At 43.4% G+C, this 14,800-nt stretch overlaps 2 protein-coding genes across 2 annotated transcripts in view; one reads left to right on the forward strand and one right to left on the reverse strand.

The window, feature by feature from the left end:
- Nucleotides 1–12,066: 12,066 nt before the first annotated feature.
- On the forward strand, nt 12,067–14,192 carry LOC110601172 (pectate lyase). The gene is made up of 4 exons (XM_021738214.2): nt 12,067–12,327; nt 12,499–13,309; nt 13,511–13,753; nt 13,849–14,192. The coding sequence occupies exons 1-4, from the start codon at nt 12,131–12,133 to the stop codon at nt 14,068–14,070; spliced, it is 1,473 nt and encodes a 490-aa protein (XP_021593906.1). The 5' UTR covers nt 12,067–12,130; the 3' UTR covers nt 14,071–14,192.
- Nucleotides 13,811–14,800, reverse strand: part of LOC110601170 (FACT complex subunit SSRP1) — a 35,606-nt gene continuing 34,616 nt past the window's right edge. The window contains exon 17 of the mRNA XM_043951223.1: nt 13,811–14,040. Coding sequence (XP_043807158.1) covers nt 14,021–14,040 — 20 coding nt within the window. The 3' untranslated portion in view covers nt 13,811–14,020. The remainder of the gene's footprint in view (nt 14,041–14,800) is intronic.

Below are 14,800 nucleotides of genomic sequence, written 5' to 3' on the forward strand. Positions count from 1 at the left end.
TCCCCTGCTACTGAAGACAAAGAGGCCTCTGGGACAGGAATGGAGATCATCCTCCTAGATGACCAAGTCTCAGAGGTTTCTGCTCAAGATGCCCCTGCCTCTGTGAGGACTGGATCTGAGGGCGTTCTACCAAAGACTAGGGATAAACGCCCAGCCCCATCCGAAACATCTGCTCCATCTCCAGCTCGGAAGAAATCCAGGGCTGCCACAGGACCTTCTCCAGCTCTTCCTCCCCTTGGGAAAAAGAAAGGTGTTCCTGCTGTGCCTTCATTGTCTCCTTCCGGCAACGTTCTGAATGCGTCGGACATTACCCCCGAGTCTCCGGCCAGTGCTGTCGCCGAACTACTCAGGGAGCGGATGTTCGATGGAATTACAGAGGCTTCGGATCCTCGTCTTCTTGCCCTGACTGGTCTTTTAGCCAGTTCTACCAAGGAGCAAGTGTCCTTCCGATCTCGCTCTCGTGAGGAGCTTGGATCTTCAATTAGAGAAATGCTCCTAATGGTAAGTTGTTTTTTCACCTCTCTTTAGGTTTTGCTTCTCTTCTTTTTCTGACAGTTGTTCTTTCATTTTAGGCGACGGGCCTCTTTATGGAGGTGGATGCTCGTGATCGCTCCCTCCAGGAGTCTGTAGACCGCCGGATCGAGGAGGCGCGTCTGGAAGAGAACTTATCTGCAACCAGTGACGCCAGGAGTAATCTGGTAGCTGCTCGAGAGCAAATCCAGTCCCTCCAAGTGAAGCTACATTCGGCGCTAGAGGCCCTTAAAAAGGCTGATGAGAAGGCGGCTGAGACAGCAGGGCATACCAAGTCCTTAGAAGCAGAGCTGTCTCAGACTCGCGAGGTTCTCAAAGTGTCTGATGAGAGGGCAGCTGCCTTGGAGGTTCGCTGCGAAGGAGTTTTAAAGCAGCTGTCTTCTATGACAGAGGCCCTTAGCGAAAGGGATGAGGCCGTGAGGCAAAAAGCTGAGGTCCAGCAACAATATGGGGCCTTAAAGGCTGATTTTGAAGAGCTTCAAGCTCAGCTGGAGGAAGCGAAGGCTCAGAAGGAAGCAGCCCTAGCTCGGGTGGAGGTCCTTGAGCAGGAGTTGAGCACGAGCTCTGATCGTATCAGAGACCTGGCTTCATCGGCTGAGGAGTTCAACCTTCGCCACCAGCAACTCAACCATGAAGTCAGGACCTTAGAGCGCAAGTGTTCAGCCCTGCTTGGGGTAGTAAAGCATGTTGAAGGTAAGGCTCAATTAGTGCGCGAGCAATGTATTGCAGAGTATCAGGAGTCTGATGAGCTGAAAAAGAAGATCGAGCAGGCCTGTGAGGCTTATCTTCAGGACTACAAAGACTCTTCTGAGTTTAAGGAATTTGTAGCTGAGGCCTGCGAGGAACATCTCGATGAATATAAGGCTTCTGGTGAAATGAAATCGGCGGTTCTTAAGAAAGCCTTCTGTATGTATGTGACCGGCTACAATCGTGGCTTAAGAGAGGCCAGACACGCTCCTGATACTCCTTTGGCCAAGCTTCGCAGGTACGAAGTGGACTCAGATGGCGAGCCAGTGCTGTATGGGGAGGATGATTTCCCTATGCCCCGAGGAGATTGCCGGAGGGACATATGCCGGCCATCTGAGTCTTCTTCGGAAGAGTCTGAGCTGGAGAGGGAGGACGTGGAAGTCCCTGAGTCAGGGAAGGATGACCCTAACTCTGGGAAGGAAGATCTCCATCTTGAGTCAGAGATAGCTCCTGTTGTAAACGTTGAGGGCTCTGATCCAAGGGATTCTGAGCTTCCTGAGCTTCCTGCAGATGAGACTGCAAGTAGAAATAGTGTAGGCGAGGGTGTTCTTACTGATGTAAGTCATTTAAGGACTATTTATCCCCCCACCTCGTCAGAAGGATAATTTGTAATAGTTATTTGTAATGAAATGTCAGTTTTCTTTTTCCTCAAAGTACTCTATCTTTTTCTCATATTTGTAAACTATGTTCTCATTCATAAGCTCTGGATTACTCTTGAGTTGCAAGCTTAGTTTTTAGCTAATAGTCTGAGAGATCAAATATATATATATTTTTTTTTAGCCTTTCCTTCTTGGTTGTGAATTTGGATGTCTATTTCCGATAAACTGATTTTGGAGTACAGCCTTGTCCTCCTTCATTTTTCCTTTTACAGGTTTCTTCGTTTATGAGCCTTTGGAAAGAGGGAGCCCGGCCTTTTGTTTTGGCCTTCATACCTTGGGCTTTTGAGAAGGCAAGTTTATCCGAGCTGGGAGCTTGATCTTGAGCTTAATATAGGTCTATCCGAGCTGGGAGCTCGGCAGTTTGCCCGATGGCCCATCTTTTAGCGTTAGTGTCTGTTTCAAGGTCGGCGCTTCTTGGCTATTGTGCCTCTTTAGGAGGTCGGAACCTGATTTTGCCTTGGTAGCCCGGCCTTTTTTTTTTTTTTTTTGAGGTCGGAACTGTGTGTTAGGTTGTCCCTGCATATGTTATGGAAATTTTTCCTTTTGGGGGGCTCTTAAGTCCTTCTCCGACCATTTTTGTTTTCAGAGGATCCTTATGAGACCCTGGTTGTTTTTGTTCCGGGGTGACCTCGGGGCCCGCCGGTAGTTTTTTGTTTTGTTTTCCCGGGAGTTCTAGGGGATCCCGGTCTTCATGCTCCGGGAGGCATCTTTAAGATCCTCTCCGGCCGTTCCGGGGTGACCTCGGGGCCCCGCCGGTAGTTTTTTGTTTTGTTTTCCCGGGAGTTCTAGGGGATCCCGGTCTTCATGCTCCGGGAGGCATCTTTAAGATCCTCTCCGGCCGTTCCGGGGTGACCTCGGGGCCCCGCCGGCAGTTTTTGGTTTGTTTTCCCAGGAGTTCTAGGGGATCCCGGTCTTCATGCTCCGGGAGGCATCTTTTAAGATCCTCGCCGGCCGTTCCGGGGTGACCTCGGGGCCCCGCCGGCAGTTTTTGGTTTGTTTTCCCGGGAGTTCTAGGGGATCCCGGTCTTCATGCTCCGGGAGGCATCGTTTAAGATCCTCGCCGGCCGTTCCGGGGTGACCTCGGGGCCCGCCGGCAGTTTTTTGTGCCTTCTTGAGGTTTTTGCACAAGATTCAGGCTCATTGGCCTTACTGTCGCTTCGTCATCTCAGCTGTTTTTTGTGCCTAACTGAGGTCTTGTTTCAAGGGATCTTTCTGAGTCCTGCTCTTTCTTTTTCATGGAGGAATATTATGCTTTTAGATAATTCATATTTGTATAAATAATTTTTATTTACTCATATTCGTCAAAATATAACGTCTTTCTTTACAAATATTTCAAGGGAAATACCTTTTTAGGTGCTGGATGTTCCAAGCGTGGGGCTCGGGGTTTCCTTGCATATCTTCAATTCGGTATACCCCTGGCTTGACCACTTTTGTCACCTTGAAAGGACCTTCCCAGGTTGGTGCTAACTTACCCGCGGCCACTCTTTTTCCTGTAGCCTCCAGGTTTCTTAAGGTCAGGTCTCCCACTTTTAAGCTTCTTTCTCTGACTTTTTGGTTGTAATATCTTGCTGCTCGTTGTTGATAAGCGGCAGTTCGGACTTGGGCTTCTTCCCTGACTTCCTCAAGAGCATCCAGGTTGCTTCTTAACTTATCATCATTGGTATTTTCACTAACGAATTGAACTCGATGAGTGGGGATCTGCAATTCAACTGGGACTACGGCTTCTGTGCCATAAGCAAGTGCAAACGGTGTTTCTTTAGTGGGAGCTCTGGGAGTGGTTCGGAGTGCCCATAGTATGCTATTGAGTTCTTCTATCCAATTCTCCTTTGCACCATCCAGCCGTTTCTTTAATCCTTGAAGGATAGCTCTATTAGTCACTTCTGTTTGGCCATTAGTCTGAGGATGAGCCACGGAGGAGAACTTATGCCATATGCCCATGTTCGTCGTGAAGGCTCTGAAAATGCTGCAGTCAAATTGTCTACCGTTGTCTGAGATAAGTACTCTAGGTATGCCGAATCTGCAGATGATATGTCCCCATACGAAATCTATCATCTTGCGGGCCGTGATTGTGGCTATTGCTTCTGCCTCTGGCCATTTCGAGAAGTATTCCACAGCCACCACTACAAATTTCCTTTGCCCCGTAGTCTTGGGGAAAGGTCCCAGGATGTCAATTCCCCATTGTGAGAAAGGCCATGGACTGGATATGCTTGCTTGAGGAGTGGCGGGTAGGGCTGAGCGTAAATCGGTTTAAACCGAAAAACCGAACCGAACCGATCGATTTCGGTTTAATGGTTCGGTTAATCGGAAAGTTCGGTTCGGTTCGGTTAATATTTTTCAACTTATTCGGTTTTCGGTTCGGTTCGGTTTAAACGTGTTAAATAACCGAAAAACCGAAAAAACCGATTTTTAATATATTTTTATTATTTAAAACACTGGTTTGAGGATGAACCGAACCGAAAAAACCGTCTGTCCTTCTGTAGACCTTTTCACTTAAACCTCACTCAGTCACTCCCCTCCTGGCTGCTGCCTTTCTCTCGAACCACGGAAATGGCACCGACGCGTAAACCAAGCAATGGCAGATCGCCGCTGGTCAATCCACAGCGCCAAATCACTTCTTTCTTCTCGAAAGCATCTTCTCCTTCTCCACTCCCTGCCTCCACTCTCTCCAAAGGACAGTCCCCCAAACTTAACCCTAACCCTAAACCTCCAAGCCCTAGTAGCCCTTCCATTCCACTCCTTCTCCTCTACAATCCAAAATGAAAAAAACGCTCTTAGTCATTGGCCAAACTCCCTCTCCATCTGCATCGCCATTTGCTTCAACGCCTGCAACCGCCTCCTTCAACCGAACCGATCTGCCATTGCTTGGTTTACGCGTCGGTGCCATTTATTGAATTATTTTACTGAAATTAGAAGAAAAAAATTTAAAAAAATACAGATTTCGGTTTGAATCGAACCGAACCGAACCGAACCGATTTTTATCGGTTCGGTTCGGTTCGGTTATATTTTTATAATCGGTTTTTTCGGTTTTTAATATTTTTACAATTCGATTTTCGGTTTTTTCGGTTCGGTTCGGTTCGGAACCGAACCGACCGATTGCACAGGTCCAGTGGCGGGGGTTCTGATGGCGTTAGCAAATCTCTGACATCCGTCGCATCTCCGGACGAATTCTTCTGCTTCTTTTTTAACAGTGGGCCAGTAGTACCCTTGCCTGAATATTTTGTTGGCTAATGTCCCTGCTCCCTCGTGAGCCCCACATAGGCCTCTATGTATTTCCTCCATTACCTTTGCAGCTTCTTCCGGACTCACACACTGGAGCCATGGGCTGGACTTCCCTTTTCTGTATAAGGTTCCCCTTATTGCTTGGTAGTTGGCAGCACGAGCTGCTATCTTTCTGGCTTCATCTTTATCTTCGGGGAGCTTGCCCTCCTCCAGGTATCTCAGGTATGGGGTCATCCAAGTTGAGCTCTGTTCTACCTGCAGTACCGTGTTTGTCTTTTTAAAAGCAGGTGTGCGGACATGCTGTATATATACCTCATCGGGGAGCTGTTCTAACTCTTCTTTGGTCAACCGACTAAGCAGGTCTGCTTCCTCATTTTCTTCCCGAGGTATTCTTTGGAATCTGACGATAACTCCCCGACCCGTGAGCTCGGCTTCTATAGTTTTTACTTTATCAAGGTAGTTCTGCATGATGGGGTCCCTAGCCTGATATACTCCCGTAACCTGGTTGATCACCAACTGAGAGTCGCTATTCACCTCGAGGTCGGTTACCCCTACCTCCGAAGCTACCAACATTCCATTTACCAAGGCTTCATATTCGGCCATATTGTTAGAAGCTGTAAATTCTAAACGCAAGGCGTAACATATTTTAAAACCTTCTGGCCCTTTAAGCATTATCCCCGCGCCACTACCCTCAGCACCTGATGCTCCGTCTACATACAGCTTCCAGCTAAATTCTTGGGGGGGCTCTCTCCCTCCCCCTTTGCTTGATATTTCCGAGGATGATCCTCCCTTCTCCTCATTGAATGCGCATTCTGCTATGAAGTCAGCCAGAGCTTGGGATTTTATAGCTGTTCGAGGTCGGTACTCTAGACAGTAGGGGCTAATTTCTACAGACCATGCCAACATCCGCCCTGAAGTTTCCGGCCTACGTAGAATTTTCTTTAAAGGTTGGTCTGTCATCACGACTCCTTGATGGCTTTCTAGGTAAACTCTGAATTTCCGGACTGCCAGCAATAAGGCGTAAGCCAATTTTTCAATGCTCGAATATCTGACCTCGGTGTCTCTGAGTACCTTGCTCACGTAGAAAACAGGTTTCTGTTCTCCTTCTTCCACCCTTACTAGCACTGCGCTAACTGCTTGTTCCGCGGCCGCCAGATATATCAGAAGTTCTTCTCCTTTTATGGGACTGCTGAGCACATGGGGCGAGCTAAGATACTTCTTAAGCTCTAGGAAGGCCTTTTGGCAATCTTCTGTCCATTCGAAATTCGGTACTTTTCGCAACTTTTTGAAGAATGGCAAGCACTTCTCTGCCGCTCTCGACATGAATCGGTTAAGCGCTACTACTCTCCCGGTTAGTCTCTGGACATCTCTTACACAGGTTGGTTCTGGCATATTTAGTATGGCTTCCACTTTCTCCGGATTGGGCTCAATGCCTTTACCACTCACCATGTACCCCAAGAATTTTCCTCCCCTAATGAAGAAAGCACATTTTGCTGGGTTCAGCTTCATTCTGTATTGATCTAACACTCCAAATATTTCTCTCAAATCTGCTATGTGTTGTTGGAAATTTGAACTTTTGACCACCATATCGTCCACATACACCTCCAGATTTCGACCGATCTGGTTTTTGAAGATTTTATTCATCAACCTCTGATAAGTTGCCCCTGCATTTCTCAATCCAAAGGGCATAGCGCTATAACAGTAAGTTCCATCTTCAGTTATAAATGAGGTCTTTTCCTCATCCGACCTTTCCATTGGGATTTGGTGATAACCCGACATAGCATCCAAAGAAGACATGTAATCAAAACCGGCCGTTGAGTCGACCATTTTATTAATATCGGGGAGGGGGTAACAATCTTTAGGGCAGGCTTTATTTAGGTCGGTAAAATCTATACACATCCTGTATTTGCCATTGGCTTTTTTGACTAACACCGGATTTGCCAACCATTGTGGGTACATGACTTCCCTAATAAAGCCTGCCTCTTCTAGCTTCTGCACTTCTTCCCGGGTGGCCTGCTGCTTCTCTTTTCCCACTACTCTCTTCTTTTGCTTCACCGGTCTGGCCTCGGGGAGAACATTCAATCGGTGTGTCATTACTTTGGGGTCAATTCCCGGGATGTCTGAAGGCTTCCATGCAAAGGTCGGCGCGTGACTTCGGATCAGGGCCATGACTTCACCTTTTTGTTCTTTGGTGAGGCCGGCATTAAGGCTGAAGACCTTGTTTGCATCTGCTTCTGACAAGGGGAAGGTTTCCAACTCTCCAACTGGCTCTGTCCGGGCTTCTTTTGCTTCATCCCTGACCTCTAGAACTTCCGAGTCGAGTGCTTCTCCAGTTGAGCTCGGCTCTGTTACTGTGGCCAAGTATACCGCCCTTGCTTCTTCCTGGCTGCCGCGGACCATTCCCACTCCTTCTTCCGTTGGGAACTTGAGTGCCAAATACCTGATGCTAGTGACAGTTTCAAAGTCGAACAACGCCGGTCTCCCCAAAATCGCATTGTAGCTCAGTGGGAGCTTGACTACCAAAAACACCTCATGATGGGTGCGAGCTCAGGGTGCTTCTCCCAGGGTAAGAGCCAGCTTCACCTTTCCTTCTACGATTACTGGTGCTCCTCCGATCCCCTTGATTGGCGACTGGTCCCGAACCAGCTGTTCCTCTGGGATTCTCATCTGCTGGAAAACCCGATAGGGCAGCAAGTTGACCTTACTCCCGTCATCTACTAGAACCTTCTTTACTCGAAAATTATTAATGACAGCCTCAATGACGAGCGCATCATCATGGGGCATCTGAATGCCTTGTGCATCTTCCGGGGAGAAAGCGATAGTCATGGGGGAGTGCTCAACGATCTGCATGACTTCACTATTGCTGGTCTCCCCTTCCCGGTTTCTCTTCTTTCCTCGACGGCTCATCCGTCCTCCTGTTCCTCCAACAATCATGTTGATGGTCCCGCTGGACCCATCATTCACTGGTCCAGCTCCTATTCTCCTAGGCGTCTGAGTTGTCGGACCAGGCTGAGGCCTCTGTCCCTCTGGTTTCTTTACAAAATTTTTGAGGTGCCCCCTTTTGATCAGCCTCTCAATCTCCGCGATTAACTGAAAACAGTTATTCGTATCGTGCCCATGGCTCCGGTGATACTGACAATACTTGTCAGGATTTCTTTGATCTGCTTCCGACTTCATGGGTTTGGGCCACTGGAGGAACTCCTTATCCTGGACTGCCATGAGCACTTCGGCTCTGGAAGCGTTGAGGGGGGTTGGTTTCTCGGGAACCCAAGGAGGGAGCATTCTTGGTTCAAGAGCCCGAGGAGGAGGAGGAGGCCTTTGATCCCTTCTCTCCCAGGCCTGCTTGTACGGCTCAGGCCTCTTTCCGTGTTTCTTCTCGTGTCTCTCTGGCCTCCTCTCCTCCGGGACTTTCTCTTTTCCTGCCATTCCTTTAGCAAATCTACTCGTCACTAAGGCGTCATCCTGCCTTATATACTTCTCCGCCCTCTTCATCAACTCGGCCAGTGAGGTCGGGGGTTTTCTGCTCAAAGAACCAAAGAACTCGGCAGAGGTTGTCCCCTTTTGCATGGCCTCTACCGCCCTTCCTTCATCCAGCTCGGGAATCTATAGGGCCTCCGTATTGAAGCGGGCAACATACTCCCTGAGTGATTCACCTTCTTTCTGTTTCACTGTTTCCAGATAGCTCGTCTTCCTATCTGCTGGCACCCCGGCTATGAACCGGCTGATGAAGCGGGTGGCAAGATCTCCAAAACTTTTAATGCTTCCGGCCTCTAGGCTGTTGAACCACGCCCGCGCTGGTCCCGAGAGCGTTATTGGGAACACCTTACACATTAAGGCATCTGACAGGGTTTGCAACTCCATGAAGGTCTTATAGTTCATGACATGCTCTCTCGGGTTACCAGCTCCATTATAGGCCGCCATCGGCGGCATCATAAACTTCTTGGGAACGGTCTCCTGCTGTACTATCTTTGAGAAAGGGGAAGAAGTGGGCAAAGAGGTTTGGCTCTGGTCTTTCTTACCTAGCTCGGCTAAGAGCTGCTCCTTCAACTTTTTCAACTTTTGGTCCATTTTCTCGTCTGCCGAACCGGATCTTCCCTCCAAGCTGCATTCCTCTTCTTCTGTTGCAGTCCCCGTTGTTTCGGCAGAATAGTTGTCCACCCCTTCATTTTCTATCATCTCTCTTGCCCTCCTCCCATGGATTCGGGCCTCCGGTTCTTCCTCTTCCCCGGTATCACGGCTGTTAGTTTGGGGGCGGTCAAAGGTAGGTCGAGGTTCATTGGTTCTAGGTTCCTCCACCACTGGGAGTGCATTCACTGGGGTGCTAAGGCCCCTCTGTTGCATTATCTGCCCCAACCAGTGAGCAGTAGTCTGTAGCTGGAGAGCCATGGTTTGAATGTCCTGGTTAGACAGGGTCATGGTGGGAGTATTCCCTGCCAAGCTTGGCGAGGGATTAAGAGGAATAGGCGTTTGGTTATTCAACGTTGTAGGGCTAGAAAAGGAGAACTGCTGCCCATCTTGGGCAGAGCTCAGGTCATTTGGAATGTTAAGGTTACTTTCTTGGTGGTTTGCCATCGTGGATCTCAGTGGGTTTTGAAAGTGAAAACTCCGGTGATGAAAAGATCTCCTTCGTTTCCCACAGACGGCACCAATTGATAATCTGAGATCCAATAGAATAGGGTTTTACAAGGGTTTTGGTATTGAGAAAATAAAACTTAAACTTTCTGAGGAGGAGGTTCCCCTTTTATCCATTTCGCTATGCTTATTGGTGACCTGTAAAGGCCTTTCCATGATTGGGACACGCGTCTCTGACATACAGATTCGGGCGTACGAGGGTATCAGCCGCCTGCTCCATGCGTAACAGCCTCTGATTCTCCTCGTGCGTACGCTCGAACGGATCTGCTAGGTTGTCTGAATATGGCTCTGGAAACTGGGCTGGGCCGAGAGTCGGGCCGGACGCTGAACCTGAGTGGAGAGGGCCTGTTGGTCACGGACTGGGCCGATCCGAATGAAGAAGCTTGGTTAAGCCCGGCCTTGCAGATTGAATAAGCCAAGCTTGTTGTGCATATCAGGTGTGTGGGCCTCTACGTTATGGGCCTTTGGCTGTGGTCAAGCCCCTGATCTGGGGCAAAGAAATCCAGCGGTCATCATATATTATGATATTTATAATAATATTATAAAAATTAAAATAGTTTTATAATATAATTTTATATTCTAGTTGAAAAAAATGGAATGAATATAAAAAAATAAAACACACGTCAAATAAAATTAATAATATAAAATAACTATAATGCGTTAGTGACTATTTTTTTTAAAGCGGAATGCTGAATATTGTATTTTTATAAATACATTTTAAAATTATATATATAAATAATCAAATAAAAATTAAAAATTAAAAAATAAAATTTAAGTTTAATAAATTAAAGTGAAAAAACAATATTATCTTTTTCATCTTGTTGCCAGGAATACTGGAAAAGGGAGCAATTCTGCAATGTTACATTTAAATCAAATTTTATTTTACTTTTAATTAAACATATATTTTCAAAATTTATTAAATTAAATTATTTTTATTAAATTATAAAATAAAATATTAAATAAATAAATCTGTCTTATCCTTTACAAAGTGAGTAAGAAAACGTTGGAATTGTGGTTCGTTCTCAAGTTGGAATTGTGGTTCGATCTGATCCCATTTAGGTTTGGCCAAGGGCGGATCTCAAGTTGGAATTGTGGTTCGATCTGATCGTCCAATTTTAATGATTAGAAAACGTTTTCAGTTTTTTGACTGGTTTGGTTTGATTTTAGCCTTTGTTTGAATAAACTTTATATGGAGGAAGCAAAGTATAGTGTGGAAAATGAGGAAGTTTTTTTAAATTTTAATTTCGCTTCCAATTAAATACAGATTCTAAATCAATTCAGTTTCAATTTAATTTGATGATTTTTTCATTATTAAATAAATTTTTCTTTTTTTAAAAAAAATAAAAGTAAAATTTTTTGATAAAATTAAATAATAAAGTAAAGAATTAAATATATTATTAAATTGGCACTTCCAGGCTTAGCCTGATGGTAAGTGCATCTGGTTAAACCTGATAGATCTCAGGTTCGAATCCCCCATCCCCCATTTCAAAAAAAAAATAAATATATTATTAAATTGATAAGTAAAGTATACGAAAGGTGCCATTTGAATAATATAAAAAATAAAAAATATTTCATTTAAATAAAAATAAAATTTTTTTTATAAATAAAAAGTTAAATTTAATTATTTAATAATTAACTTATTAAGTGGCATAATTTTATTAATTGAAACAAATCACAGGTGCTGGCTTGTTACAACTGTTGAATAGAATAGAATCATATAAGCACTACAAATTGTACGGTTAATTTTGGATCTCAAGGGCCACCATATCAACATTTGTTAAAACAAAAAGAAAATAGTATACAAGTAAACACTAAAGAAAGAAGAATAATAGATTGTGGTGGCATTAGGGTTTGATTTAGACTATAGAACCAAGAATTACATGGTTATCCACTTTCTACGCTTCTAATATTAGATGAATTGTTTTTGTCAGGACAATATTTAAACACAACTACCATCTTAAAAATCATCAGGGCATTGGCTATGTTCTTGTGTAGCTAGCTCCAACAACTTACGTAGGACCAGTTCATTTTGGTCTGAAGTGGTCTGAACCCACATCTTCTTTTGCACCAATTAGTGTCAGGGTTCAACCCTAGACCATCTATTACCTTGGTATTTTTATTTTATTTTATCTTATTTTTGTTTATTTCAGATCATAAATAAAAAAAAAAAAAAAAAAAAAAGAAAAAGAAAGTAGAGGGCAATAGAAAGTCTTGTATTCTTTCTTTTTCTTTATTATTATTGTTATTATTATATTTGGGAGCAAAGCGAGACAAAAAAATAAAAAAAAAAAGAAAAAAGAAAAGAAAAACCCAGAAAGATTGCAGGTGACAAAAAACAAAAAATGGAAGTGGCTAATAAGTTAGTATTGATCTTTGTGGTTTCTTTTGTCATCATTATTCCATACCTAGAAGCAGCAGACATGGTCCAGTACGATGATGTCTGGAAACGACGAGCCCAGGAAGCTAAGAAAAATATGATGATCACCTATATTCCAAACCCTTTAGAAGTCACGCAAGAATTCGATTCTCAATTTAACCAGTAATTAATCCAAACTATCTACATTCTCTTCAACATATATTTGTTTTCCCCCTTTTTTTTTTATTATTTTTTTTTTTATTAATGCGGCTTTAATGGAAATCCTGAAGCTGATTTCCAAGACTTTCACAACAGTATCATAAACAACTCTAATATTTTAATTGCTTCATGCAGGGACAAGGAGAAAAATGGAACTTGGGATTCTGATGAAAAGTGGGAAATTGGAATTGGGGACTCCTCGAACAATGGAACTTGGGATTCTGATGACAAGTGGAAAAATGAAACCTGGGACTCCTCGAAAAATGGAACTCGGGACTCTGGTACGGAGAAAGAGATGAACGAGTCCAGGAGGAACCTGAGACAAGGAAAGACCCTGTATAAAGGTCCATGCCACGCAACCAACCCGATTGATCGTTGCTGGAGGTGCAAAGACAACTGGTCCAATCAACGTAAACGTCTTGCAGAATGTGGACTTGGTTTCGGACGTAGAGCCGTCGGAGGAAAGGCTGGAAAAATCTACGAGGTCACAAATAATCGTGACGACAATGTGGCGGAGCCTATACCAGGAACTTTGCGCCATGCAGTGATCCAAAAGGAACCATTGTGGATCATATTTGCGAGAGATATGAACATTAAGTTGTCGAAAGAGCTTATCGTGAATGACAATAAGACCATTGATGGAAGAGGAGCTAATGTGCATATTGCTTATGGTGCTGGGATTACCATACAATTTGTTAGTAATGTGATCATTCATGGAATCCGTATCCATCACATTGGTCCTGCTAGTGGTGGTATGATTAGGGACGCACCCGATCATTGTGGACTCAGGACTCAGAGCGATGGAGATGGCATTTCCATCTTTGGATCCTCAAACATTTGGATTGATCATGTTTCTATGTCAAGATGCCACGATGGTCTCATTGATGCAATTCAGGGATCCACTGGAATCACCATTTCAAATTCCCATTTCACTCACCACAACGACGTAAGCTCTTCGATCTCATGCTTTGTATCCGTTAACTGGGTCATGACCCATCGATTAAGATATTAATTACTATCTCCCCCAGGTTAAGCCTGCAGTGAAAGATTCACGTTGAACTGGGTTATGATTTGTTCATTGAATCTTGAAACATCGTATATTAAAATGTTGTCCAAATCTTGAACTGGGTAATGAATTTATCTACAGGTGATCTTGTTGGGTGCAAGCGACAGCTTCTCAGGCGATCAGTTTATGCAAGTAACAGTCGCATTCAACCATTTTGGACAGGGATTAGTACAGAGAATGCCAAGATGCAGATGGGGTTTCTTCCATGTGGTTAACAATGACTACACCCACTGGCAGCTGTATGCCATTGGAGGAAGCATGCATCCTACCATTATTAGCCAGGGAAATAAGTTTATTGCACCAAATAACATTTATCTTAAACAGGTAAAAACAGAAGCTAAATCCAAAATAATTGGAATCTTCCTTCATTTTTTTTTTTTAAAATTTCTAATCCTTGTTGTTAATTTTGATGTATCCAGGTGACCAAGAGAGACTATGCCACAGAAGCTGAATGGAAGAAGTGGATATGGAGATCAGAAGGTGATCTATTCATGAACGGGGCCTACTTTGTTGAATCCGGGCAAAAATTGTCGACCACACCAAGCAAAAAATATTTGATAAAAGCCAAGCCTGGAGTATATGCTTCGAAGATTACTCGCTTTGCAGGGGCACTGGATTGCAAGCGTGGCAAGAAATGTTAGATTAGTCTCTGTCTAATCATCTTGAAATTGAGGAGACTGATGCTGAAGTGATGAACAGGACATGTTTTTTCATAAATTTAATGGAGCCTGAAAGGTTTCAGAAAAAAAAAAAAAAAAAAAAAGGAGAGACGGGAGAGAGAGCTGGGAAGTGGTGGATTTTTTAAAAAATTTATTATGCATATATTATTTGTTTACCTAATTTCTTTTCCTTTTTATTTTCTATTTTATTTTTCTGTTCATTGTCGAAGTATAATGTCTGGTTTTGTATCATCATAGGCAAAGGAAGAAAATTTTCTCAATGTGATGCAATCAATTAAAAGATTTTTCTTCAAGTTTTTAAGGATTAGAAGTTTATCATTGAATTTATGATTTTATTATGTGTTCAATTAACTTTTTTTCTTTTGAAAAAAAATTTTATTAAACTTATCTTTTGTTTATATTCATCATATTAATATTAAATTGACTATGTGTATATTTGTTTAGGCAAAAATCTCTCTTGCAACACAAATATGAAAAAAAAAAATTAGAAAAACCATTTGACATAAGTAAATTGTATACATCAAATATAAGCGCTAGGTGCTTATAATCTAATTTAGACTTATTAGCATTCAGTCATATTACATCATATAATTTATTGAGAAAAAATTATATAACTTAATTTTAAATAATAATAAATAATGTGTAGACATAAATTTTATTAAAATTAATAGAAATAATTTTTAAATTTATA

The sequence above is a fragment of the Manihot esculenta genome, chromosome 15 (assembly GCF_001659605.2).
Source record: "Manihot esculenta cultivar AM560-2 chromosome 15, M.esculenta_v8, whole genome shotgun sequence".
NCBI classification, from domain to species: Eukaryota; Viridiplantae; Streptophyta; class Magnoliopsida; order Malpighiales; family Euphorbiaceae; genus Manihot; species Manihot esculenta.